General features: G+C 50.8%; 1 protein-coding gene across 2 annotated transcripts; it reads left to right on the forward strand.

Annotated features, from left to right (window-relative positions):
* The first annotated feature begins 4,865 nt into the window (after nt 1-4,865).
* PSMD11 (proteasome 26S subunit, non-ATPase 11) lies at nt 4,866-25,851 on the forward strand. 2 transcript variants are annotated; one of them, XM_037411133.1, is made up of 14 exons: nt 4,866-5,004; nt 7,073-7,198; nt 12,295-12,419; nt 15,303-15,374; nt 15,729-15,786; nt 17,664-17,858; nt 18,375-18,519; nt 18,772-18,832; nt 20,480-20,542; nt 21,156-21,281; nt 21,840-21,875; nt 23,017-23,068; nt 24,112-24,254; nt 24,387-25,851. In XM_037411133.1, the coding sequence occupies exons 1-13, from the start codon at nt 4,914-4,916 to the stop codon at nt 24,252-24,254; spliced, it is 1,293 nt and encodes a 430-aa protein (XP_037267030.1). In that variant the 5' UTR covers nt 4,866-4,913; the 3' UTR covers nt 24,387-25,851. The 2 variants fall into 2 exon arrangements, with proteins under 2 accessions (XP_037267030.1, XP_037267031.1); XM_037411134.1 differs by having other exon boundaries at nt 4,867-5,004; nt 7,073-7,174.
* Nucleotides 25,852-27,632: the final 1,781 nt, after the last annotated feature.

The raw sequence follows: 27,632 nt of genomic DNA on the forward strand, positions 1-27,632 counted from the left end.
TGACACAACACTCGTCCCCACCGATCATTTCTATCAGCCCTTATGGTGTGACAGGTCCCAGGGCCTTGGTGGGGACACGGCTGGCTGTCCCCCACTTGCAGGCAGCTGCCGGCTCACAGCTTGATGTGCCTTAACCTCCAGGAGGACAAAGCCAGCAGGGACCCAAGGCCACGGGGAGCAGCACCCATGGGTGCTGTGGGCAGAGTGGGGCGATGGCTAAATTCGGCTCCTCGCTGCACCGCTCTTAAAGGAGACAAAGCTGCCATAAAGCAAGATGTGCCCCCACCCCCACCCTGGCAATTAGGGTTGTCCCTAATGAGGGTTGGGTTGCCCAAGGCAGATGGAGGATCCTGTGTCCATCCCACCATCCTGGCCTGACGATGTGGGACATGGCCCCATCCCACTGCCCTGCCTGAGTGATGTGGGACCCCATCTGCACAGGGATCACGCCTGAAGGGTGTGGGACCACAGGACGTGAGGCCACCTCTCCATCCCAGCATTCTCCTGAAGAACTTGGGGTAGTAGATGTGATGCCCTGTGTCATTCCCAACATTCATCCTTGAAAACAGGGTATGCGCAGATGTTGTACCCCATCTCCATCCCAGCTTCCCTCCTGGAGGATGGAAGTAGGGTGGGTGAGCATGGTACCCCGTCTCCATCCCAGCACCCCCCACAGACAACGTGGGATGGATGGACAAGGGATGAATGAGCATGGGACCCCTCTCCATCCTGGTGTACCTCCTGGAGAACATGGGATGGATGGACTCAGTACCCTGCCTCCACCCAACACCCCCTCTGGAGAACGTGAGATGGATGGAGACAGGATGGGTGAACATGGGACCCGTCTGTCTCCATCCTAGCATACCTCCTGGAGAACATCCCAGCACCTCAGCATCCCTCCTGGATGATGAGGGGTGGGTGGGCATGGAACCCTGTCTCCATCCTGGTGCAGCTCCTGGAGAAGGTGGGACGGATGGATATGGTTCCCCACCTCCACCCCACACACCACCCAGAGGACACGGGATGGGTGGGCGTGATGCTCCATTCCCATCCTGGCACACCCCACCTCCAGCCCAGCACCCCATCGTGTGGGATGGGTGGGCACGGGGGTCCCAGCCCAGCCCCCGCGCTGGGTCCAGCCGTGGGGCTGCCCCACGGCCACGCGGTTCCGGCGCAGCCGCCCGGGGGGGCCGGGGGGGCTGGGGGGGGGCTGGGGGGAGGGATCCGGCCGGGCCGGGCGGGGGGCGGCTCCGGAGGCGGCGGCGCCTCTGAATGCGGGGAATGTTTTTGCAGCTGGAGTCGATTAGGGGCGGGCGGCGCGGGCGGGGGCGGGGGGGGGGCGAGGGGCGGCTGGGGGGGGCGAGGGGGGGGCGAGGGGGTGAGCGTGCACAAAGAAGAGGGGGGTGAGGGTGGTTGCATGCGTGTGCAAGGGGGGAGTGCGCGTGTGCAAGGGGGGGTGCAAGAGGAGGTGTTCGTGTGCCTGCGTGTGCAAGGGGGTGTGCAAGGGGGTGGGGAAGGGGTGAGTAAGGGGTGGGCAAGGGGGTGAGCGTGCACAAAGAAGAGGGGGGTGAGGGTGGTTGCATGCGTGTGCAAGGGGGGAGTGCGTGTGTGCAAGGGGGGTGCAAGGGAAGGTGTTTGTGTGCCTGTGTGTGCAAGGGGGTGTGCAGGGGGTGTGCAAGGGAGTGAGTGTGCACAAAGAGGAGGGGTGCGAGGGTGGTTGCATGTGTGTGCAAGGGGGGAGTGTGTGTGCAAGGGGAGGTGTCCGTGTGCCTGTGTGTGTGCCTGTGTGTGCAAGGGGGTGTGTGAGGGGGTGGGCAAGGGGTGTGCAAGGGAGTGAGTGTGCACAAAGAGGAGGGGTGCGAGGGTGGTTGCATGTGTGTGTAAGGGGGGAGTGTGTGTGCAAGGGGAGGTGTCCGTGTGCCTGTGTGTGTGCCTGTGTGTGCAAGGGGGTGTGTGAGGGGGTGGGCAAGGGGTGTGCAAGGGGTGTGCAAGGGCGTGAGCGTGCACAAAGAAGGGGGGTGCGAGTGTGGTTGCCTGTGTGTGCAAGGGGGTGCAAGGGGGAGTGTGTGAGTAAGGGGAGGTGCAAGGGTGGGGGATGTACAGTGGGGGCTGTGAGGGGGTGTGTGTGCAAAGGTGAGTGTGAGCATGCAAAGGGCACTGGGAGAGCAAGGAGAGTGTGCGTGCAAGAGGGAGGCACTTGAGTGTGCAAGGAGGGGTGCCTGAAAGGGTGAGTGTGTGTGCAAGGGGGACTGTGGGTATATAAGGGGAGGTGTGTGCAACAAGGAGCGAGTGTGAAAGGGGAACACGTCCGTGCACATGTGTGCACACAAGGGAGCACGTGTGAGTGCGCAGCAGGCGGGTGTGCAAGGGGTGTGTGGGTGTGCGTGTGAGGGGAGCGTGTGCCCTTGAGGAGAAACATACAGGTGTGTGCAAGGAGGGGACGCACACGCCAGGGACGTGCTTGTGAGCAGGCGTGCAAATGGCTGTGTGCACCAGGGAGCACCTTGGGGCCACGAGGAGGGGATCCAGCACGTATAACACGGGCTGCACATGTAATGGCCATACGTGTGCCAGGCCACCCATGTCCCTGGGGCTCACCATGCCCCCTGCACTCCCCTGCAGGACCCCCGCCCTGTGCACACGCGTGTGTGGGTCACTGTCGGCACCCACCGGCGCGTGCAAGGAGCCGGCCGTGCTCGGCCACCCCCGCGCTGATGCAGCCCAGCTGCTGCCCGGCCATTTATAGCGACCCCGTGGCCACCAGCCGAGGGGCCGGGGCCCCCCAGTCGTGTGCGGGGGCACCGGGGGCCCGGCCGTGGGGACACGGGACACCCCGCAAGCCAAGCTGGGGGGACACATACATGAACGGAGCAGATGGGCACACGCGTGTGTGTATAGAGGGGTGTGGGCGCCGTGCCGCACGCGTGTGCCTGCGTGTTGGCGTGTGCTGACCTGCCTGGATGTGTCTGTGCACACAGGAGCGGACACACGTGTGGGCAAGCGTGGGGGCACACACATGGGCATGTATGTACACACGGAAGCACAGACACGCAGGGACGCTGGAGGGTCTCCCTGCCTTGGAGGTTCCTCCAAAACGGAGGTTGCCCCATGATGGTGGGCTCCCCCGTGATGGAGACTCCCCCATGGGAGGGTTTCCCCCATGACAGGGGGTTTCCCCGTGCGGGAGGCACCCCAAAACGCAGGTATCCTCATGACAGAGGTGCCCCCCCCCGATGGAAGTATCCTCCATGCAGAGAGTTCCCCCACCATAAAGAGTTCCCCCCACGATGGAGGGTCCCTCAAAATGAAGGTGTCCCCCAAAGTGAAGGTTTCCCCATGATGGATGTTCCCCCATGACAAGGGTTCCCCCCATGATGGAGGTGTCCCCCCCCCCCCCATGGTGGAGGTTGCCCCACAACGGAGGTTCTCCTGATGACAGAGGTTCCCCCATGATGGAGGTTGCCCCACAATGGAGGTTCTCCTGATGACAGAGGTTCCCCACCATGATGGACATTCCCCCAAAGAATGTTCCTTATGATGAAGGTTGCCCTGATGATGGAGCCCACCCAAGATGCAGAGGTTGCCCCACACTGCCCACTCCCCAGGACCCTCATGGTGGGCTCCAGGCTCCCCCCACCCCCTGTGCCAGCCAGCTGCAGCAGGAGGACACGAGGCCACAAACACCTGGCCAATGGCCACACCGGGGCCAGGCCAAGCCCCACCGGGACCTGCCCATGGCAGCAGTGTGTCCCTGCTCCACACCTGGTAGCACTGCAGTGTCCCCTGGCCAGGCAGTGGCATGTCCCCTGCCGGAGCACCCTTGGGGCTGGGGGCCCTGGGGGTGGTGGGGACGTGTCCATGGGGGCCCACCAAGAAGCTCAAGGTGCTTCACTGGCTGGGGAGGGAACTGCAGGTCACACTGGGGCGGGTGTCACCGTCACCGCACCGTCCCTGGGGTGTCACCATGTCACCGCTCAGGTGTCCCCCCACCCGTCTGAGGGTCCCTGGGCACCCATGGGTGCACACGAGTGTCATGTACACGCAGGCACCGCACACGGCTGTGCACACATGGCACACGCATGCACACATATGTGCGCTGGGCACACATGCATATACCCCCCCTACACACACGTGTGCGGTGTAGGTCTGGGGGCAACTCGTCACACCGATGTCCTGGGGGTCCCCCCCAGATGTGACCCCCCCCCCGCCCCCCTGTCCCCCCCCTCAAAGCCCAGCCCCACCACCCAACTGCTCTCACCGCCCCCCCCAGCCCCTCCCGGGGCATGTTTCTGCAGCCCCCCCCATCCCCCCTCCGCTGCCTGGGGGGCTCGGTGGGGGTCCCGTCCCCCCCCCCGCTGGGCGTGAAGCTGGTGCCAAACTGTCGGTGCTGGTGCCACCTGTCCCCAGGGCTATCACCTGCCGGGGGGGGGGGGGGCACACCGTGCCGGGACCCCCGGGGGGGGCACGCCGCGGGGGGGGCGCTTTTATCTCCCGTTCGATAGAAAATTGAGCTTTCAAGGCATTAAATTTGCCTTTCGTGGAGGTGGGGGGGGGTCAGCGGCCACCCCGGAGGGGGGGGGGGGGGGGGGGGGCGGGGGAAGGCTGCTTTCGGCGTCGATGGGGGGGTTGTCACCCCGCGGAGGAGGGGACCCACTCCAGCCCCCGGCCCCGGCGCTGGCTGCAGGAATTTGTATCCACGGGTGGGGGACACGCCACACGCCAGCCCCCGCCCGTCACCGCGGGGCGCCCCGGCCCCGCCCCCTTCTCCAGGCCCCGCCCCTTCCTCGACCCGCCCCTTCCCTCCCCGCCCCGCGCCGGGACTGCGGCTCCCGTCATGCCCCGGGCAGGAAGGGGCGGGGCCTCCGGCGGCCGCTTCCGGGCTGGCGGTGAGGAGGGACTGAGGGAGCGGTAAGATGGCGGCGGCGGCGGTGCTGGAGTTCCAGCGCGCACAGTCCCTGCTCTCCACCGACCGCGAGGCTTCCATCGGCATCCTCCACTCCATAGGTGAGGCGCCGCCGGCCGCTCCCGCCTCGCCGCCCGCCCCCGGCCGCCCACCGCCGCCTCCCGCCCGCCGCCGGCGCCGGCTGCTGACTCACCGTGCGAGCCGGACGGGAGCGAGGCCTGGGCCCGCCGCACCGGCCCCGGCCTGGCCCGCCCCACCGACGCGTGCCCCCCAGCCGCCCCGCGGGCCGTGGTCGGGCCGCTGCCCTCCGCCGGGGAGGGCCCCGCGGGCGCGGAGCCGGCGGGGCCAGGCGGGCGGCTGCGGCGGGGAGCCGGGCGGTGGGGCCCGCGGCTCGGCCCGGCTTCTCCTCCCCGTTGGACGCGGTGTTGCCTCGGGTGCCGGCCGGCCGGCGGCGCGGGAACTCGGCCGCCTGGCAGCCGTGGAGCGGCGTGCGCGGGGGCTGTGGCGGGCAGCACCGCCTGCCCCGGCCCTTGGCTTCTCGGTTTTCCCGTTTTTCGGTGGCGATGTTACCGCCTTCGGGCGCTGCGCGGGTAGCGGCGGCCTGCAGCGGGTGCTCGGTGTGCTGAAGGGGGACAGAGCTCTGCTGGCGGGGGTATTCCCTCCTACAACGCTCAAATAGAGCCGCGGTTTAAATTCCTTTCTCAGCGCCACACGGAAAGTTTTGAGGAGTTTTTGTGGGCGCTGTGCCTGGTTTAACTTCGTGTCTCAAGGCTGTGCACAGCAGTTTCCCTGTTGGGCTGTCACAGACGTTCAGCAGCGCCCGGGAGGGCTTGGTGCTACGAAGTGGTTTGTAGACTTAACGTGGGCATCCCTCTTTATGTGGGTGTGGGGGTGTACAGCATCGATGCCTTCGAAATTGGTGTATAAAAGAGTAATTCTGGATTCTCGTAACGCGTGTGGTGATTTCTAAAACGATGCTGTGACCTGCTGTCACCCCCCCGTGTCGGGCAGTTGTTTCCTAGTGTCTGCGTTAGACCTTGAAATTGGTAATTGCTCTATGGTCTTTAAAACCTGCTCGCCCTTCTCAGTGTTTCACTGGTTAATTAGTAGTTGGTGTTCTCAAGCCTGTCAACACACCTACAGCTTTCCATCTGGTCAGGCTCAGTCAGGAGTAACAACTTGTGGTGCTGGTTGGTGCGAGCTGGAGCAGTCCAGAGTGTTGTTGTGACACTTTGCTTTCTGAAAGCAAAGTTACTTTGGTTTTGACACCAGATGTGTTAAATTACGGGCACTGAAAGCCGCAGCCTGTGCTCAGGGGCAGCGTGGAGGATTTCTGTTCCCTCTGGGGGGGCTGGGCAGTGGGTTTTGGCTTTGTTTGTGTAGGAGCTGGACATCAGCACAGGGGATGGCAGAGCTGAATATTTCCACCGTAGGAAGTGGCAGGGAAGAAAGTGTGTTGTTTTGTGGATAACTTACGTGAAACTGATGTTGTGTAAACACAAGTCTGGTGCTGCTGTGTGTCATTTGGCCCTTCTGCGTACTTCAGAGCCAGAGTTCCTCACGCTGCTGCACAGAGCGATGATTAGGTTGTCAGAGTTCGGTGCGGGAAGGTGCACTGACTCCTGCAGCAGTTGTAACGCCTGATCCGCTCCTGAGCGAAGAGGACAGGCGTACCCAGCTCGCGGAGCCGGTGTTGCTCTTGTGCTACGTTTTGACCAGGGGATTGCAACTTAATACACAAAGTGGCGACATCAGAAATCCTCATACCAGAATACCCAACCCTGGAAATCCCATTAAACTTATTTTATTTGGTTTTGCGGTTTCAGCGGGAGAGGATCTGTTGTATGGTGGTGTTTTTAAAGTGAAACTTGAACAGCTGGACAAGTTTAATGAGACTACTTCAAAACTTGAATATAATTTAAGTTGCAGCATGCAGCTGTATCTAGCAGCTGGATTAAAGCCTTCGTGAATTCTAGATGAAACACTCTCTGTAAGCTCTGCATTTAAACTTTCCACATAGTCTGCTTTCCAGATCTAGCAGGCCAGCCTGAACTCACTATTGCCTGTTAGAACAGTTACTTTTCTTGTTGCTTTTCCAGGAGCTGACTAGTAATGATTATCTTCTAACTGAAATAGCATTAAAGGTAACTTTTCGACTCTTTTTTCCAGTGAAACGCGATGTCCAGGAAAATGATGAAGAAGCGGTGCAAGTCAAAGAGCAGAGCATCCTGGAACTGGGGTCGCTTTTGGCCAAGACTGGGCAGGCAGAAGGTGAGCCTGAAACAAGTAACCGAGGTAATGGGTAAAAGATACATGTGTTCAGATGAATTTAGGCTCCTTATTGAATGAGATAGAAGTAAAAGCATGTTTTGGCAGGAAACGCCCTCTCATAGAAAACTAAATTAAAGTAGAAACTAAAAACGTAGGTAAACAACATGAAATATTGATCTCTTATTACTTGGCCCAGTATTCCAAAAGATTGCTCATGCGCTGGGACCATTTAGTTTACAACCCTTTGACATGTGGCTGTTTTAGTACAAGTGACTAAAGTTTTGTTAAGTGTTATGTTTGAGACAAGAAGTTTCTTTTGATTTGCTTTTAACAATCTCAGAGCCTTGTTTCAAATTGGAAGGTTTGTCCCAAAAAGTCCTTTCTCACCAGCAGCTTCTTTCTCAATTGATCTATCTGCTGGAACATTACATCAGGAAATCCTTGCCCAGCTCCATGCAGGAGCAAGACTTGACAGTCCTCCTATTCTGAACGTGTGAAAGGACAGAAATGGAGTAAAGTTCTCTGTTCAACTTTTTTTGATTTTATTTGAATCTGTTCATGTCTTCTGTTTCCTGGAAAGCTCAAGGCTTGTACTCAGCAGTTTAGTTTTGTTTCTTTTGCGAAAGAATGCTCTTGCTTTTTCTGGAGTACCTTTCACCTCAAGCCTTTTAGGAGCTGGTAACGCCACATCCATACAAAGAGCTTTCTGTCCCTTCCAGCCAGTTGGCCATGCTAGAGCCCTGATGTTTTCTAACTCTGCAAAAGAATAATTCAGAATGTGAAGTGTGTGTGCTTTTAACAGTCTTGAAACTGGCTTGGGAAAACAGACCAGCAGAAGGTTTAATCTAACTGGAATTCAACTGGGGCACCAGACCTAACAGAGTAGCTCATGGAAAGTGGTATGAGGTCTCAGATAGCAGCTGGTCAAGATCAGAGTTTTATACTTGTTCTGAAATATCCTACCAGCCGGTCTTTGTAAACATCTGTTTTGACTTGGCCATTTAACTGCTCTGCCCACGTCTACATGTGTTTGAGCATTCTGGACACTGATCCCACTGTGATTTGCCGTTGAACAGAGCTTGTGACACAGTAGATTACTTGCACTGAGAGCGGTGCTGGAAACAAAGGTGCTATTCATCTCACCTGACTGTAGATGTCCACGTCTGATCTCCTAGTGTGGGCTGCTTTTATGGTTGGTGGAGAAAAATAAGCACTTCCAGCACATGATTCGACTCTTCCTACACTAAAAATTTGGAGCAGGATTAATGAAGCCTGCTGCAGGAGTGCCCTTTTCTCTAATGGAATACAAAAGGACCTCAAGTCAATTAACTCAGGTAGAGGTGTCTGAGCTGTACAGGTGCCCTCTGCACTTCGATGTTTGCTTCTGTAACGGTAACAAAACATGGGTTTGCTCCTGCATCAAGGAAGATGCGTGTGTTTGGGCTAAAAAGGGGGAAATCATCAGAAGAGTCTCTTTGAGTAAATGTGTGGATGTGCTGCTGGTGTGCAGTAGCCTGACAGAAGAGTTGTTAGGTGCGTGGTGGCCTCCTTACCGCTGCAGAACTTGGAGCAGTTTTGAGTTTAAACTTAAGTCTTAACATGAGTATAAAGAACGGCATTGTGTTGTCAGGGGGTGGCTGGCTAATAGTTTGGGTTTTTAAGGGGAAGGCCAAGTAACTGAAAACGACAATGTTAACTCATCAGAACCGGGTTTATGAAGAGGCAAGTGTGAAATGTATTTGAAACGTAGTAAAGGGATCACTGAAATGCAGAGTGAGTATATTCTGAACAGAAAAAAAATTTAATTTGGCAGTGTTGAGAAGCCAGTTGTGTGTGTAGACTTGGAGTGCAATCACCAGGTGGTTCTTTCTGGAGACATCGTGAAGCGGGGGGATGGAAAAAGGGGATACCGCCGCTTGGAGATGCATTCGTCCTGTGGGAAAGACACTTGTCACCGTCCCATTCTGTCTGCTTTCCGGGGTGAAGTAGGCCATTCAGAGTGACAAGCAGGGCCAGCAGCATCTTCACCAGGTACAACCGTTTGCAATGGTGCTAGCACCAGGCGGACACAGTTGTCATATTCAAGGGAAGTGAATCTGGTGCTGCTTGACCTCACAAGGAAATTACTAGGCCTGAATGAAGTAGATCTCATCGTTGTAGCTTTTATTGCACACAGTTGTAGTGAGTGGGATTTCTTTGACAGATTTGAAGTGTCGTGGTGGCTTGTTGGCTACTTTTAAGCAGTAGCTTCCCCAGAGATGTAAGGGTCTGTGAGCCGCAGCCTAGGGAAAAAATCAGCTGCAGTTTGGTGGGGTCTGAAAATCACAACTGCTGTGCTGCTGACTGGCCGAGAGTGTGAAATGAACCTGTGGTTTTTAGAGGACCAAGCAGCCTTTGTTTAAAAGAATAACAATAATACAAATGACCCTCTTTATCTGCTTGATAGGGATTAAGGATAATGGTAGATTAATTACAGGTTTTTTGTAGGACAGTTCTAGATCTTTATAGCATTGCTTAAAACTATAGGATTGGAATAACTCGGATCAGGAATTCAGGTACATGGCATGTTAGGTTGTGGAAGCACTTTCTTTCAGGATGAGCAGCAGACTTCATTTTCCAGAGCTGCTGCTTGTCACTTCTCCAGAGCTGTCAATCACACCCCTTCACCAAGCATTTACTTTAAAAAAAAAAAAAAAAATCCTAAAAATAGTTGACAGTTACATTGGTAGGAAAGAGAAATTTCTATGGGAACTTTGAGCATCCATGTCTAAATGTGTAGTTTGCAAAACGCACAGATATATGCTAGCTGTTGACTTCAGATCTGCTTTCTAGTGAATTCTCTGGCAGCTGTTGAGCAAGTCAATGGAAAGCTAAGTACTGCAGCATGTTTCACGTGAGTTTTCCTTGTTTCTTCTGAAATTCCTGTGTGGAAGAGTATGATGTGCACTAAATATGTGATTCAGTTGGTCCTGAGAAGCTGGTGTAATGCAGTGATGTGCAGGAGGAAGAGCGGTACCTTGTAGTAGTTGAGAGTTGACGGGTCTCGGAGACAGTCTCATTGCCTTGGTAAGACTGAAAAACTGGCAAGTTCTTAGTTACAGAGCTCAAAGCTAAGGATACAGTGCCATGAGCTGAGAAGCAGGCTTGTTCCCTGTGTTAAATGTCAAGTTTTCAAGTGTTTTGCGTTAGTTGCATCAGAGAAGAGCACAAGAGCTTCTGGGCAGCTCCAGCTTTTGTGCTGCTTCTCTTCCCAGCCCCACAAGGTAATCTGGAGCCCACCTTTCTCAGCTCACACCGAGAGGAGGGATGCAAAAAACTGATGTGCTGGAAGTAGCTGTCCGCTGCTCTAGCAGTGGTTTGTTTATACTGTATGTGAAACCAAAGTGTTTGATTAAAATGATTGGGATTTGCATCCGTGAGTGGTACCGCAGATTGAACGGTCCTCGGAGTGAAGGTGAAGTCGTCGTCTGCCACGGGGCGGTGGGTGGCAGTTCCTTGTTGAGTGAAAGCTGATTGAAGCTGTCAGTCAGCGGGGCTCAATCTTAGATACGAAAGTGGCTGTACCTCAGTTCCAGAAAAACCTGCCCATGTGTTCTCAGGCAGAGAGAAACTTTTTTGAAATTTTAGGCACGGCGTTTTGTTTTGTTCCCTGTGCAAAGTCCAAGGGGTTCATTGTGGAAAGAGTCAGATTTGTTGCGCTGCTGTTTGGAAAATAAGGCTCCCCTAAGGGTTCAGGGCACACTCAAGGTGAGTTCCACTTGTTCTAAACCTGCACTTTCAGATGTGTAAAAGTGTCAGTACGTCACTGTGAGCAATTGGATTGGAACACACTGTGAGTTCCACTTAACAGTGTGAGAAATGAGTTGTATGAGGCTTGATTAAACTTCTAAAATAAATACAAGGAGTAATTTTTAGATATGATTAAGATGTTCTTATAGCAGTTCTTTTGCATTACTGCTAAATGAAATATGAGGGAAGGCTTGTTTTCAGCTGTTTTTATTGGAATCCTCCCAAACTGAAGTTCTGCTGATGCTCCTCCTTACACTAATTGAAATAAAATTAGATTAGTCTCTTATTTTAGTTTTGATTGCAACACCAGTTTGGTATAGAGCATATCGAGGATTTCTGAAATACTCATTTGATGGGTTTCTTTACTCTCTAATCTCATAAATATGGTAGTGCAAGATGCAGCTGATGTTTGGGTGAGGCTTCCAGTTCTGGGGCAGATAAGCTGTGATTTCAGGGTACGACCCCACTATTTTATGAGTCAGCATTGAACCCCGCACTGGCGCGGTGCTTGGCTGCTGGAAGGATCATCTTCCCCCAACTGTAAACAGACGTGGCTGCAACCTGGCGCGGTGGCCACGTGCTGTTTATCGCAGGAGAGGACAAAACTTGTGTGCCTGGCTCCCTTCTGCTTACGTGAACACCAAGTGCTGGAACTGCTGACGTTGACCACTGCGCCCTTCTGCTCCGGGGGAATGATGTTTTTAGCGCATCTCTTCATAAAGAAAGACTTTTCCTTTGTGAGCTTGAGACTAGCTTTATAACTGTAAAGTAGTAAGGAGAGCAGTAGAAACAGAAACAGTGAAAGTAAGATCTAATTTTGGGTAATGTGGGTAGCTGAAGTGTTAAGAAATGTCATTTTTTCAGCAGTGGAGCACAGGGTGTATCTGACTCCAGGGTTGGCTAGGTATGGCAGATTAAAATGTCAAACTGAGTTAATAAAAACATACTTAAACTATAAACTCCATTGCCCATTTTATAGAAAAATCTCAAAGCATGTAGCAGATTTTTACGCTTTTAAAACATGCCTGGGGCCAGCGTAGCTACAAATGGTGTTGTAATTGGGCCAGCTGAAGTAACGGGAAACGTAAGCTGTGTGGGCAAGGCTGGAGCCCGACAGGCACCTTTGCCAGTCCCTGTGTTTACTGCGAGGCATTCCTTCAGGTGACGTTTATCGCTCTTTTCCTGTAAATGATAAAATAAAAAGAGAGAATGCTAATAAAATGTTTGGTGTAATAAATACTGCTGTGCGTAGATGCGTCAGGTACTCCAAGTGCGTTGTAAATTTCAGCTGTGCGGTTGTATTTCATGACTTGGTTTTTTTCTGTGTACAGAGCTGGGAGGACTTCTGAAGTATGTTCGACCCTTCTTGAATTCTATCAGCAAAGCAAAGGCAGCCCGCTTAGTCCGATCTCTGCTCGATCTCTTCCTTGATATGGAGGCAGCAACGGGACAGGAGGTGAGACTTGCATTTCAGCAGCAGTCTGTTCCTCAAAAGCTTGTCACACCATTGTCTTAGTCGGCTTCATGCTGAAGACACATACATTTGGATTTATTCTATTAATAAAATGTTAGATAATTTAATTCCCTCGTAACCGTGTTTTTCTGCAAGCCTTGTCCTGCTGCAGGGTTGGAAAAACACTCGCCCTGGGCATTTTTCTTAGATCTGTGTTACTTGCTGTTAGATGTATGGCATTAGGAGTGTTTTGTAGTGGGAGAAGGGTTTGGGAGGGGAGAGGTGCGGACCTGTTCCGGGGAGCTCGGGCTTGTCGAACGGTGAGGCCGTGTGTGATGGGCAGAGCCAGAGGAGTGAGTGTTTGAGGGATGTTCAGGAGGTGGTGGGATCAGATGGTGAGTATTACTTAGCATCTTTCACCTGGAGACACAGTGTGGTGCCTGTCTTACTCTGCAGAGGCACAAAAGTTGTTCCTGAAGTGGAAAAAAGTTTGCAGCTACCAAGTGTAAACTACTTTCAGGGGATGAACTTCTCCACTAGAAAGCCCGTTCGGTGTAGGATAGCCCCCAGTTAGGATTTACTCTGTTCTTATTAGCTTCCTAGAATCCAGTGGTTGGTTGCTTGGGGTTTTTTTTGGTGTCTGTGTGACTTGTTGGTTATTTGGGAACGGGAGAAGGACAGAAGCAACTTGTAAATGATGAGGAGCCACTTATGAGCGGCGCTGACCTGCAGCAGCGTGGGTTGTACTGGCACACCACAGCAGTCAGATGGAAAGGGGCAGCAGGGAGGGTCTGAGCAACAGGTTAAGGGCAAACCTGCGTAACGCTGTACTCACAGTGCCTGACAGATTAGTCTAGAAGAAGTTCTGACATGTTGTGAGGCAGCTGGCATTCTCATTAGGCAAATTAGCACAGAAATATCATCCTTTAGTTCAGGTAACCTAGCAAGTGCTCGTTCGCTGTTCGGTTCTTGTGGCTTGTACGTTACGTTACAGTAAGTGGCGACGGAATCTTTTGCCCTCTTCTTTAACGGAAGGTATTAAGGGAAGAGGGGTGGGTTGTGCACGTGAGAAGGAAGCTCGTAAAGGCATCGGGAGAAGATGAGTGCCTTCAGACTTTTACTAAAGGTAACCTGACATAAAGGATGATACTTGGATGCAGTCCCAAAAGGCGGTGTTTTATGACAGGGGAAAAACATGGAGTAACAGCGATGGAAATATGGCCCAGTTAGTCAAAATACACTCTTTCAAGCGTACTCAGAAGCCAAACCAAAATCTTAAGGAATTATGACACCTAACCTGTGAGGTTCCTGATGCTAATCCTGGATGCTTTCAGCGCCTCAGAAGTGTTCAGAGGCACATTTACTTTCTCGGTGTAACATATATTAAGAAGACTCCCAGGAGTCCAGTAAAGCAATGAAATTAGAGATTTCTCCAGCTCCTAATGCTCCAGCTATCGCTGTGCAATAAATTGAAACTTCATAATGGCTTTTCATAAAATGTCCTCATTTAATAAGCAGTGATGAGGAGCTGACAAGTCCTGCAGTGTAGTACAGCTACTAAGCTGCTCCAGAAAGAGCTGTGATTCAGAGATTTTGGAAAAAAAGACATTCCTGAGCCTTGCACCTCAGGATGACTGGCTGTATGTTATTGGCCAGTGCTAAATCAACACCCTCTTTAATTGAGGTGGAACGTGACTGCTTTATTCATCAAGGGAATCTCAGCAGTCTTAAAAATATGAGAAGTTCTGCGTCCTTTGGTCTGTTTTGAAGCAATAGATGAAACATCCAGTGTCACTGACTGGCTCCTGGCACCTGACTGGGCTGTAAGCAGTGGAGTCCAGCACCTCTGTTGCTTTATACTGCTAAAGGACACGTGTGGCCTGACATATTTAGGCCCTGAAACATGTGTGCTTTATTTTCCTTTCTTTTTAGAGCAATTGAAAATACAATTCGCTCTGTGGCTAAATGAAATGGCGCAAAACACGCTGGAAAGGACCTCGAAGTCTTGTAGTCTATTCCTTGCCCTGAGACAGAATCAGCTCACATGTACCCAGATGTTTTTATTTCAAACAAAAACACAGCTCTTTAAGAAATGCTATTAGAATTTCAGCAGTAATTTTTACTGGTGAAACTTTGGGAGCCAAATACTTATTTTCATATTCCAGCGTGGGAGGATTGTCCCTGGTGGTCAGAAGAAGTTATTGGAAGTGAAATGCATTTAAAGAAGGAATTGAAGAAGGTGGTCTGTTGGGTTTTTGATTGTTTGTTTGTTTTGGGGTTTTTTTGCAACGCTAAAGCTTAAACTAAACCTTAGTTTGCCTTCTGAACTTGACTTTCTCTTGCAGTATGTATTTTAAGTAGTCTAATACTGTGAATAGTGTTACAAAGTGCAGGAAGTTAATCAGCAAATAGGATATGAAAACATGTAGCACAGTTTAGCTCTTCTGTATCATTTTGTGCAACATTTCTGGGAGTTTAGACTCTGGTGTCAACTTGCTGCAGCCCGAGGCTGAAGTGTGTATCCTGTGTGGTCACCAGTGAGTCCTTGTTGAAGAGAAGTCTTGTAATCTTGCACGGTGGAGCTGCAGTTCTCATCGGTGATGAACTACGCTTTACCCTGGTGGTATTCGAGGTGTTGTTGAGGAGTTTGGGTTAGGCGCTAATGATGAAGGCTGCTGGCTGATCTCCGGGCTCGTTTAAAGTAAAGCAAATGCGATGTTTAGCGATGCTGCTGTTGAGACAGGAGCGACTTATTTTCTTAAATGATGTTGTGGAGATTCAGGCTTTGTTGTATTTTTGTTGCTTTGTAGGAAATGATTGAACCATACTGCTGTTTTAAAGAGGGGCAGCAGAAGGCTTTACAAATTTCTTTCTGCTCCCTTTAAGGTTGACCTCTGTTTAGAGTGTATTGAATGGGCCAAATCAGAGAAGAGGACTTTCCTACGCCAGGCTCTGGAGGTATGTTACATCGCTGATCCCAAACTGTACTAGCATCTTTGCTTTATCAGATTTAATACCTATAAAAGCAGCGAACTTGTGTGTTGTCCAGACCTTTGTACCTTTAATGGATGGGTGATAACGGTTACACTAAAGTGAGTGACTCGTCTTGAACAGGCAGGATTTTACCCGTTGTGTTTAGAGTAGCCAACCTTCCAACCGGTAGACCTTGCAGCGCTGGATCATATAATGTAATGAACACAAATTCATGTAGTGAAACCTGTGCAGAGAAGAATATAAAATTTCATTTTACAAAATAAATCTGTACCACCTTACTCTGACTCTCCTCACAGCAGTTCCTTTTCTGTTCTCCAGGCAAGGCTCGTCTCTTTGTACTTCGATACCAAGAGGTACCAAGAAGCGCTGCAACTAGGTGAGTGTCCCGCTAGGTGGTGGTAATTTGTTTTGAAATCAAGTCAGGAGGCTGACGAGGGAAATGATCAGCTATGTCATAAGTTTTGTAGGACTTGGGCATTCATTTCTCGGTACTGTACCAGTTCTTCCAACTTTTGCTGTAGCTTGGTGAGAAAAGCTTTTAGTGTCTCTTCCCACTGTTTGTTCATTTTGAAAAATTCCTGAAGCGAAGAGGAACTGCATCCAGTTGAAGGCCAGTAGGTTTGGCTCCTGCTGGAACGTACAGCGTGTACTGCTGTGGTCAGAGAGGTTGGAGGGAAAAACCAGCTTTTTTCAGTTTGCTCAAACATGGCTTCAGTATAAGCAGTAGTAACGCCAGGAAACGACAAGCCTCCAAGGGTGTAATTCGACAAGCTCTTGTGCAGTAGTGCAGAGGCTTTAAGAATCTGCTTCTGCACCACCTGAGATATGGTAATTAACCATGTGTACTCTCCTGCTCCGCTACAAAGCGGAGTAAAACAGGTCACCTTACACGGCCCAACTCCCCTTGGTGCTTTTCAAATGCTCGTTTTGCAAATGACTGCAGTAACGTGGGATGAAGTTTAAGCTGGCGAAAGGGGAATTGTACAGCCTGCCAGCTCAGCGCGTGGGTGTGAGCAGGGCTGAGGGATGACTGCACTGGCACGGACAGAAGTGCTTACCTGGGCAGTGGTGGTACCTCACCAGGGACACGTAACTTTTTTAAACGGTGTGGTGACAGGAGCATAAGTCATGTCCAGAGTCACCTGGGCGATTTGTGTCTGATCAGAATATCAAGTTAAGTGCTCTGACACATGCCAGTCACTGTCAAGTTAGAATTAGTTTGCATACGGGTGTGTAGTGAACTCAGGTTTAAACTGATCAGACTCCACACTCCAAAGCTATGCTTAATTAACTTCTTCCCTTGGGTGATGGTGGTGCAGCTGAGGGAGTTGTGAAGGCCTGTACCTAGAGGACAGCCTCTCTGAAAGCTCTCGAGATGCCAGCATCGTGTTGCTAGCATGTCTGTGTGGCTGGCCAAGACACGGTTATGTCTGTGGCCTTGGGGAGCAGGGGCAAGCAGAGTGTCTCTGCGGGATGTTTCTAGGGACAGTCCATTCTCTTCCACCTAGTTACACGGTTTTAACTGTGGTTTTCAGCTTCTGAGCACAGCAGGTGAGGTTGTGGTTCTCATCTCTGCTTGCCCTGAGTTAGCTCTTCAGTTCACAGAGCTGGGGAAAGAAGGGGAAGAGTTTCCTCTGAGGCTGGCTCTGTCCTCACAAGGCTTTAACGTGACGGTTTATTGAGCGGTTTCTTAGGCCGTCCATTCCTACCTCCTAAATTTGATCTGTAGATGTTTTGTGCTTAAAAAATTCCTTCCTCATCCGCTATTCTTAGGAGTTGCTTGCAAATCCTCAGGTCTCACCCTAGGGGAATGATGCAGGAACGGGCAGTACTTCAGGTTTGCTTGGAGCTCTGAATGTGAGAGGTAAATCATGCTGTCATCTGGGGGAGGGGTACCAGAGCGGCAATCTGAACTGCACGACCCATCCTTGACTTTCTGCTGAGTGTCTCCTGCCCCCAGTGAGGTGGCAGAGACGTGCTGTCCCCACACCCAAGTATTCTCACTACCCTCTCCCACCTCTAAAGCAAAACTGGTTCGTTCTTCTCCAACTTGTGGACTGACACTGACCCGCTATTATTTCCTCTCCTTTGTTTCTTCTCGGAAGAGCAGGTTGTGTAAGCCTAGCCTCCCTTCCTGAAAGCTCATAGTGCTGTGGGGGAAGAAGGGTGTCACCTGGAAAGACTAGGTTTGTGTAGCTGTTGATAGCAGATGCAGAGTAGGTGACAAAGGTTCTTGTTCTTCCCTGCTGCTAGGCTCCCAGCTTCTTCGGGAATTGAAAAAGATGGACGACAAGGCATTGCTGGTGGAGGTGCAGCTGTTAGAAAGTAAGACTTACCATGCCCTGAGCAACCTGCCAAAAGCAAGAGCAGCCTTAACCTCTGCACGGACTACAGCCAACGCAATCTACTGTCCGCCGAAGCTGCAAGCAGCGTTAGACATGCAGTCAGGTAAAGCCCTTCGGGAGAAAGGGAAAAGTCTAGGACTCGTCCTGGTGTGTCGGTTGACTGATATTTGTTCTTTCCTGAGTGAATCATAGAAAATGGTGCTAGGTGGGACCTCGAGATAGCCACAAGTCTGCCCAGCTGCCTCAAGGCAGGATCAGCTATAATCATGTTGTTCCTGACACTTTTTCAGCCTGTTTTTGAAAACCTGCAGTGGTGGAGGGTCCGTAACCCCCCGGGGCACTAGAGCATTGTACCATGTTGGTATAACTGTAACATTGTTTCTGATCTAATTGGCAGGCACTTACCTGAAGTGCCAAGAACTTGTCTGTCTTAACACGTCCTCTTAAGAGAGGGCACGGATGCTCTTCTGACAGAGAGATAAGACAAAAGGAAGCACAGAAGGAAAGGATTCCCTTTACTGAAGTACCAGATAAAGCACTGGGCAACCAAATTGTTCTGTCCTCTTCCAGTTACATGAAGAATTAACTCTGCTGCCTGTCTGCTTGTTCCTCCCAACAGGTATTATCCATGCAGCGGAAGAGAAGGACTGGAAAACAGCCTATTCATATTTTTACGAGGCGTTTGAGGGATATGATTCAATTGACAACCCAAAAGCCATCACTGCGCTGAAATACATGTTGCTGTGTAAAATCATGCTGAACATGTACGTGGCACATGGTTCTGCGAAGAACGCTTCCTACATTTAAACGGGAAAGGCTTTCCATTTATAAGACTCTAAGCTAATGAAAGTATTCAAGCAGACAAGCCTACTGTTTGTCTTTATGACCTAATCAATGCTTCTGATACAGCGTTACTTGAATTGTAGTAATTTGCCATTAAGTGGGAATTTTTGAGACACGCTTAAATCGACCGTGTTGTTGAATAAATGCTCTCTTCCCTTCCCTCCCCTTTCTAGCCCAGAAGATGTGCAAGCATTAGTGAGTGGAAAGCTTGCTCTGCGGTATGCGGGAAGACAGGTATAGAAATTTAATCCTTTTGATCTTCCCATTATGTCTGAGAATATTGTGTTATTCTTTTTGTCAAATACTTCGGTCTTTTCATACCAAAATAACCCTTCGCTTCTGAATGTCCTGAATAAGATCCAGAACTGATTAAATTACCATAGGTAATTACCGTAAGTCAATTGCCTTCAAAGGGAATACAGTGATTTTTCACAAGCTGAGAATCTGGCCCTCTCGCTTCATTTTCCCTGTATTTCTCCTCCCTGCTTTCTTCACCAACTGCTGGGCGCCTGATGCCGTAAGGGTCTCGTGGCTCAGCCCTCGCCAGCTGCTCTGCAGCCGTGGAGCTGATGTATTTAAGTCGGTTATTTGTTGTTTTCACTTGTGCTGTAGCAAGTCCTGAAAATCTGTTCGCAGCAGCGTAGCTGAGCAGCTTGAGACCTGGATGACTGTAAGGTGGAAGCCCAGCAGCTGGGGAGTTGTTAAATCCACCGTTTATTCTAACGTGTTAATGTGAATGCCACCCCCGTTTTAAATCCAGGGATGCTTATGTGAAGTACGAAGCCAAAAGTCAAGCGTGCCAGGGTGTGAGCCAGGCTTAAACACCGATGCCCTCCATCGCTTTGGTCAGCCAGCTGTTTACTTTGGTGCAGGAACTAATGCTCACCTCCCTCGCGGGGGACTGGGGAAGCTGTTTAGCAGAGGAGATCAGCAAGCACGTGTGCACAGAGAAGAGTCTGAAGTGGGGACATGTCTGTGTTACCCCTGGTTGATCACGAAGGGCAGCCCTGGTCCTGCTTCATCCCCTTCCCCCGAGCGGCAGCTGGGTCGGAGGCTCTTTTTCAGACTGCGAGGGCTGTGTCCCGTGGAGGAGAGCCCCGCTGTTGTCTGCGCTGTCCTCCTGAGACAGCAGAGATCACAAATTCCTGCAGCAGCTGGGGAAACTGAGCTTCAGGAGCGGAGAGTGGGCAGCCCTGGGGACAGCTCGGTGGGACAGGCGGTCGCAGAAGCCTGGACCTCGTGCACCGTAGCCACCAGGCTGTTCTGCTTGTCTCGTGCACTTGTGCCTCTCACCACTTGGAAACTCTTCTTCTAGTCGTGTTGCTCTTCTGTTTAGTGTATATATGGTAGTTCGGTCGTGGCCGAGTCTTTTGCTTTGTTGCAGCAGCTGTGGGGTGGACAAGAAACATTTGCTGATGCTCTCCGTGGTAGGGTGTCTGTAGGACTTCTGCCATGCTTCTCTTGGTCAGCAGAGGAAGTGCGGCATGCTGAGGGAGAGGAACACGGTGTAAGGGCTGAAAACAGCCACGTTCGTTCAGCAAGGGCTAAAACGCGCGCTTTCCTTAAAAATTCTGTCAAACTTGCTCCCAACCTGCAACCTGATAGGAACTGCAGCTGGTACTCTCAGACCTTGCAAAACTTGAGTTGTTTGTTTCTGTGAAGCTAATTTCATGCTGTGTCCTGCAGCTGTTCTGCATGTTCTCCTTATTAGCAGCTGTTCCCACTCTGCCTCCGTGGAAGTAACGCAGACGTGGCTTTGCAGCAAAAGGAACATTCCTGTTTTGCTGCTAAAGCATGTCTTCAGTATACTGCACGGTTGGCATGATAGCTCTGAGAGGAGAATCCAGGAAAATAACCTACTCTTATTTTCTTTCTCCGCAGACAGAAGCACTAAAATGTGTGGCACAGGCCAGTAAGAACCGATCGCTGGCGGATTTTGAAAAGGTGAGTCAGGAATTGGAAAACGGGGCCTGATGGCACAAAACGTTTGGAAAGTTGTAGGAGCTGTTACAGCCCACAGCAGGAAACCACAAAAACATTCATAAAAAGCAACAGTGCATCAAGCAAATACCCCACAGGGATCAACGAGTTCAGTTTTTTGCAGCATGGGGAGTAATAGCTTGCATGAAACTAGGTTTTTTCCTTTTTTTGGGGTGGGGTGGGGTGTATTTTCTTTTTCTGAGAGCCAACTCAGAAGCAGTTTGCTGTACCTTTGGTGCTGCTCACTGGGATGTATATCTTCCTGAAATTTTTCCTGGCTTCAGCAAGTATACCGCAGAGATAATGAGAGAATGGAGAGGGTTCCCATGTCAGGCAACAGTCCCGTCATGCTGTCTCCTGAGTGTAAACCAGAGATCCTGGCTTGCTAAGCCCCAGCGGTGTAAAGATGAAAGGTGCTTGCTGCACAGTGCTAGGCTGTCGTGACCTCCTGGCTTTTTAGCTAAGTTACGGGATTGGATTAACTACTGATACTTTGCTGGGCAGGGAGGGAAGGGGACCTTGAGGACAGGAGACTTGTTGCTACGTGAATTATTTGTTCCCACTGTGTCTTCCACAGGCTCTGACAGACTATAAGGTGGAGCTCAGGGACGACCCCATCATAAACACTCACTTGGCTAAGCTCTATGATAACTTATTGGAACAGAATCTGATCAGAGTCATCGAACCCTTCTCCAGAGTACAGGTAAATGTTTCCAGCAAGCACAGTGACATGCTGGTACCTTTGTCCCCTGTTGTTGGTGGGTGAGGGTCTTGTTCCCGTACAGAATACTTCTTAGAGCTGCTCAATGCTTCCAGAGCTCAGGGTTCATCATGTTCAGCTGGAAAACGATAAGGAGGGGGCTGAGGGGAGCTTTGGAAAACCACCTTCCAGAGTCACGGCCCTTTCCACCCGTTTCACTTAGCGCTGGAAGGGGGACGTGCTTTTAACACTGAAGGTAACAGCGCGTCTGGCTTCGAGGGGCTCTGACAGGGTGTGGGTAAAGCTGCAATACTCTTGGAGAAGAAATGTTATTTCGTGTTTCAGAATGAAATGGCTTTAGGTGTCTAGTCCATCTTCAGTTAAAATTGGATGTGAAATCTGAAGGATATGAAGCTGCAAAGTGGAGAAAAGCCACTGGAGATTTGTAGGCCAGAGTGTTTACAGGCCCTTGAGCTGTTCCGTGGAAGAGCCTCGTACCTCCGTGTTGTGTTTCCGAAGTGCAGCTAAAGATGTACTTAACTCTCTTGGTCTCTCTTGTAGATTGAACACATATCCAGCCTCATCAAGCTCTCAAAGGTAAGAATATCACTAGAAAGCAGTGGCACGTGTAAGAGGGCAAAGGAGTTGAGGTCAAATGGCATTTACCACTGGGAAATAAACGTAGGCTATTGAGTCTGACAGATCAGCTCCACAGCATTTACAGGCAAATACTGCTCCTGGGAATTTGACTTTAACACGGACAGTTCCCGGGAGGTGTCGGACTGGCTTCCTCTGCGCCAGACTTTGCTGTAACATCACCTTCCGTCACGTGGGTTTTACTCCCTGTATTAGCACTTGCTTTTTGTTGGAGACTGAGTTTCCTCTGCTGCAATAACACCTCGTGTCATGACCAGCTCAGTCTTCCCTGCTGACCTGCGTTTAATCCTTGTGAGCATGCCCAGAAGAATCTTAGACCTTTAAGATACAGGACCCAGCTAATGCGTATGCCACATTGCCTATTGCAATAACTGCTTTACAGATGATCCCAACCAGACTGTTTGAGGAAAATCCACTGTAGTCCCAGCCAGTTGCATCCCCAAGTGCTTTTGTCCTGTATTGGCATTAAGGCCAGAGGTTGGGAAGCGTACTGAGCTCGGCCTTTATGGTGATTACGTCATCTGTCCTCCTCTTCTGTCTGCGCAGTCTTTTCCTAGGCTTGCTGGTGGTGTTTTAAACTATTAGGTATGCGTTAAAGCTGGACTGCAGTGGTGTAACTGCATCTGTGTGTCCTCTGTCCAGAGAGCAGAGGAGGAGCTGACTCCTGTGGGGCTTTGCCTGGCACTGGGCAGGAGATCAGCTCGCTGCTGGGTGGCTTAAATGAAACTTGGCCAACACTTGACTAAATACTTGCTGAACCAAGCTAGAATGCTGCAGATCCCCTCATGGGTCATGCCTGTATGAAATGACAGCTGCATCGTCCTCTGTGGAACAAGAGGGCGAGACGTCCTGGTGCTCTCGTTATTAAAAGCTCCTGAATAATTTCTTAAATCATCTAAAGCATATGGTAGTATCAAAGCAGTGTGCAAGGAGAGATCTGTCCTGACTTCGTGTTCGGTGATAAAATAGCTGCTTTTAAGCAATGCTTATATCCTGCCAGGGCTGTTGAGTGTGCCGTAGTAAAATTTGTATTTCTTTACGTAGTTCTGGGAGACTTTTAATTTTTCTGCTTCAATTTCAGGCTGAGGTAGAAAGGAAACTGTCACAGATGATCTTGGACAAGAAATTTCATGGTGAGTCTCTGCATCCTTCTTGACTGCCTTGCTGCCCGAGGCCAGGTCGTGCGAAAGCAAGCTGTGGATAGATTCCTCTTCACTGCTGCACCTTCTGCGCCTTTGAACTCTCCTTAGACTGCTCTGCTCCACTTCAGGCAGCAGATGTGCAGGTTAACGAGCAGTAGACACGACAGAAGAGCAGTGAGCAGTGGCTTTGTTACCTCTCTGTTGTCGTGAAGGCTGTTCCTATTGCTTCATCTGCCTTCATTAAGCTTGAAGCTTAATTTCTCACAAATTGGAAACCGCTGTTAAGTCCTTACTTGCTGCGACCGCATCCGAGGACAGATGTGAGTCCCAGTGGTGGGCTGTCTAGCAAAAATGTGCTCTTCTGCTCTGGAGTATGCGGTCACCTTTCCCGGCTGATTTGTGTCAGGAGTTTTGTGTGTTGGTGGGGGGCACCCACACAGCGCAACCGAGTGGGTGGGTTTGTCTGGGACTGCGGGGGGCTGCTTCTCTAGTAAGCCCCCAAGGAAACAGCTCTGCTCTTTTATTACATTGTCCTCGGCATCAGTTTAGAAAGTCCTCTTGATCTCCCTGAGCAAGACGAATGGCTAAAAGAAGTGTGTTCGTTAGAGGATGGCTGAAAAATTACGGAACTCAGCTGCCGTGCCCGTCTGGCACCTGGAAGTAGTTTAATTATAAAATGGCTTTTTTTCTTGCCTTGCTCCAGTGTTGTGCTGAGCCATCCTGCTGGGCACAGGGGCCTTGAGGAGAAAAGTAGCTGTTAGGGAATGCACAGGCATAAGCATCTCCTGGATGTCTTCTCGGGCCCCTCTCCGGGACGATTTTTTTTTTTTTTTTTTTTTTTTTTTTTTGTCCTAGGTAAGCTACTGCTAATGCAGTCCAGACAAAAGTCAGTTGGCCAGTCCAGTACAAGATACGAGCCCCTGCCCAACCCAACACAGCTGACGGGCCATTTTCTGGGTAGATCCCTAAAGTCCTGCTGGTTGGAAGAAGCGATCTGTCGAGCATTACTGGTAACCGCAGCTTTGTGTCCACAGGCATCCTTGACCAAGGCGAGGGAGTCCTGATCATCTTCGACGAACCCCCCGTAGACAAAACTTACGAAGCTGCCCTCGAGACTATTCAGAATATGAGCAAAGTAGTGGATTCGCTCTACAACAAAGCCAAGAAGCTAACATAGGTGAGTGGAGGCAGGAGCTGGAGGTCGCAGCTGCTCCGGACCTGTCACTTCTCCCAGGCCAAGGTGCTGTTTGTGTCCTTGAGGCTTGTTTTCTCTCCTCTCGATTGACGTGGCTCTGTTTTCTTTTTGCAGAGTTGAATTTGCTAGCTGTCATTTGGAGAGTGTGTGTGACAGGAGAGTGAAACCTTTGGGAAAATGTTAGGAGACTTTTTTTTTTTTTTTTTTTCCTCTTTGTTCTACTTTTCGCTCGGAAAGTTTTTAAACTTCCTCATCCAGTGCATCTTGTATTCCATACGATGCGTGTTCCAGTTTCCATGTAATCTTTACTGGCCGAACTTTGTATCAGGGGTGGGGTGGGGGGAATATTGTTTAAACAAAGAGGGTATTCTAAATAAAAGGAAAAAGGCTTACACTACCTAAACATGTGCTTTCCACTTCCTGAGGGATGGCAGAGAGTTAAGCAGGGACAAAGTTTTGTTACTGGTAGGTGCCCGAAACGAGTTCGTTTCATCTCTCCCTCTGCTCTGAAATCTGAGACTTACTGACGGTGTATAAGCAGCCAAGTTTATTCCATTTGTACTGAAGCAAAAAAAAAACCCAAAATGTGCAGACTGCTGGTTTATTTTTAAATCTTAAAGGCCTCAGATCCCCTCGAAAGCAGCTCTACAATGATTTTCCTGAAGGCTTTCACACCTGAGGAACCTGTTTCGGAACGGTCATTGTGCTGCGCTAGCCCAGGCCCACCCTGCGCAGCCAAAAGCCTCGAGGTGGCTGCAGCCACTGTCTAGACCGTTAGGCCAGTTTCTAATAAAGGGAACAGCGCAGGTTTCCCCTGGAGGCCTGTATTGCATGCTATTGTTTTAAAATAGACTAGATTTTAAATGTTTTATCCCTCCCCCCCACCTGCATTGGTAGGAAGAACAGGTGAGCAGGCGTTCCCCGAGTCCTTGCCTCCCTGCAGGAGCCCAGCCTTGTCCGGCGGGGAGGCGAGCCGCTGCCCCGGGCGCTGGTCAGACTGTCGTTATTTACCTCTGCTGAGTTAGTGTTTCTGATTTTTTTTTTATTTTATTTTTCAATGTCTGATGTGAGACAGCTTGGCCCTTCTGGAATAACCTAGTGCAGCACTCGCTGGGGAGCTTCCTCGTTACTGTTCCAAAGTCATTTATGTGGGGGGTGGAGCACGGTGTATTCCAGCATGTTTCATTTTATGGTGAGGTTACTAGCTAGGTTTTAATGCCATTTGGGCAGTGTAAGCTTCTGCATCTCTGTCCTGCTAATCTTTTATTTTTCCTTTCCCCTCTGTCTCTCTCTCTCCCTCTCCACGTTTTTCTTACAAAATTTATATTTTGTAAAAGGATTCTGTTTTATCAGGAAATATTTTGCCTTCACACTGAATCTTAGACTGGCTGATTTTTTTCTGCTTTCCATTCACATTTTAACCTCTCCATTTTATTTTTATTTTAAATTTCCATCTCATCCAGTCAGTCACTGTTTGGGTTTTTGGCACCATCAATATCAAATGTACAAACGGTTCTTGCTAACCAACACCAGGTATATCTGATGTTCAGATGAGTTCCAATAAAAGAATTTTTTTTTTCAAAAATCTGTCTCCTGTCTTCAGCTGCCGAGGCAGGTAACGGCACGTTTGGTGCAGTTTCTCCCTCTGTTGCGGGAAAGGCGGCTCACGAAAGCGCCGTGCCGGGATTTCTGTGCCACGGAACGCGAGCGGCCGTGCTTTAGGCAGCATCACCGAAGAGCTAACGGCTCGTGACCTGTTTCTGGCACAGCAAGCTGGAGTTCTACCAAATGACATTATCTTATGATGATGATTACATGATTACTGTTATTAAGATGGTGAAAAATGAATCGCTTCCGACCTTTTGCACTGCCAGCCTTTCTTGAAAATACTGATTCAGTCTTATATCGCGTACGACACGCTGCGCAGATTCCTCCTCTTGGGGCTGGAGAGGGTTTTAAGTGTGTGATTGAACTGATTCAGCATCTTTTAATTTTCATGGAAACTGGGGTGTCTGGGACACAACCTGGTTGAGGAGGGTAGGGCTTCTGGAAAGAAACCTGGCCCCTCAGGCAGGAAAAACTCTGGGAAGGGTTTAACTCCTGCTCTTAATGGCTGGGGTTGCGGGAGAAGTGTCTTTCCAGATTTCTTAGTAGGGTTTTTTTGGACTATAAATAGCTCGGAAGATATTTCCCAAAAGCACCGTAGTGTCAGTGAAGTGGCACTTTCCCCTTGGCTCTGGACGCGATTTGCTGCTTTAGGTTGGCAATTGTAGTGAATGTGGGGAAATTCACTCACAGAAGCGGAGCTGACGGCCAGGTGCGCGGTGGTGACGGCCGCACACAAGGTCCCGAGGTGGAGAAAGGTGGAGACGGCCGCGAAGTCCTGCGTGTCCTCGCAGAGAACGGTGTCCAGCTCTGGCTGTCATCCCTCAGAGGGGACAGAATCGGTCCTGACCCAGGTGACGATGTGGGGAGCGGACAGACCCGGATGCTGGAGGCTGAGGAGACCTGCCCAGGAGCCAAGATGATGCCTTGCGTGAGGGCCAGGAGGTTGAACTCTGCGTTAAGTCATTCCAGCCACCCATGGAAAGAGAGGATTGCCCGAGCACCTGCCTTCCACCTCCTGAGCACCTGCCTTCCACCTCCTGAGCACCTGCCTTCCACCTCCTGAGCACCTGCCTTCCACCTCCTGAGCACCTGCCTTCCACCTCCTGAGCACCTGCCTTCCACCTCCTGAGCACCTGCCTTCCACCTCCTGAGCACCTGCCTTCCACCTCCTGAGCACCTGCCTTCCACCTCCTGAGCACCTGCCTTCCACCTCCAAGTGTGTGCAAATTAGGGCCCCCAAACCGCTCAAATGGTCGGGCTTGTTCTTAAACCCTCTCGGCTCCATCTTTAAAAGGCTTAACTTAAAAAGCAGGCTTTGCACGACGGCGGGTTTCACGCTGCTTGGGGCCCTGTGCTATGTTTAATGGACGAAGGGATTTCTCCGTGCCGGCGGTGCCACCCAGGCTGGACTCGGACGGCCGCCGTCGGATGCTTACGCAGAAAAGCCTCCGAGGGTGACGTACGAAGAGGTGGCCTGGTGACCATCCGCACACCACCTCCCCAGTCCTTCAGCCACACTTCGAAGGGCGCGTGGGTGCTTGGGGACAGGCCTGTCCCCACAGCATCGGCACTGTGGGCCGTGCCCAAGCTGCCTCCGAGAGCCGTTGGGGCAGGTGGGGAGGCGCAGGATTTCAACCCTTCCTCAGTGTTCCCAACTGCTGCGGAGCTGGAAGCTCCGGGTCTTCATGGTCCATGTGCTCGGAGCCTGATGGGGGCAAGGCACCTGCATGGCCCTGGCTGCCACAGGGTCGT

This window comes from Falco rusticolus, chromosome 18, assembly GCF_015220075.1.
Source record: "Falco rusticolus isolate bFalRus1 chromosome 18, bFalRus1.pri, whole genome shotgun sequence".
Taxonomy (NCBI): Eukaryota; Metazoa; Chordata; class Aves; order Falconiformes; family Falconidae; genus Falco; species Falco rusticolus.

Bases quoted from the DNA above. Each gene is read 5' to 3' on its own strand.
- PSMD11 (XM_037411133.1), top strand. From the start codon at position 4,914: ATGGCGGCGGCGGCGGTGCTGGAGTTCCAGCGCGCACAGTCCCTGCTC. The intron at 21,876-23,016 runs GTAAGAATATCA...CTTCAATTTCAG, and splicing joins GCCTCATCAAGCTCTCAAAG to GCTGAGGTAGAAAGGAAACT. The intron at 23,069-24,111 runs GTGAGTCTCTGC...TTGTGTCCACAG, and splicing joins CTTGGACAAGAAATTTCATG to GCATCCTTGACCAAGGCGAG.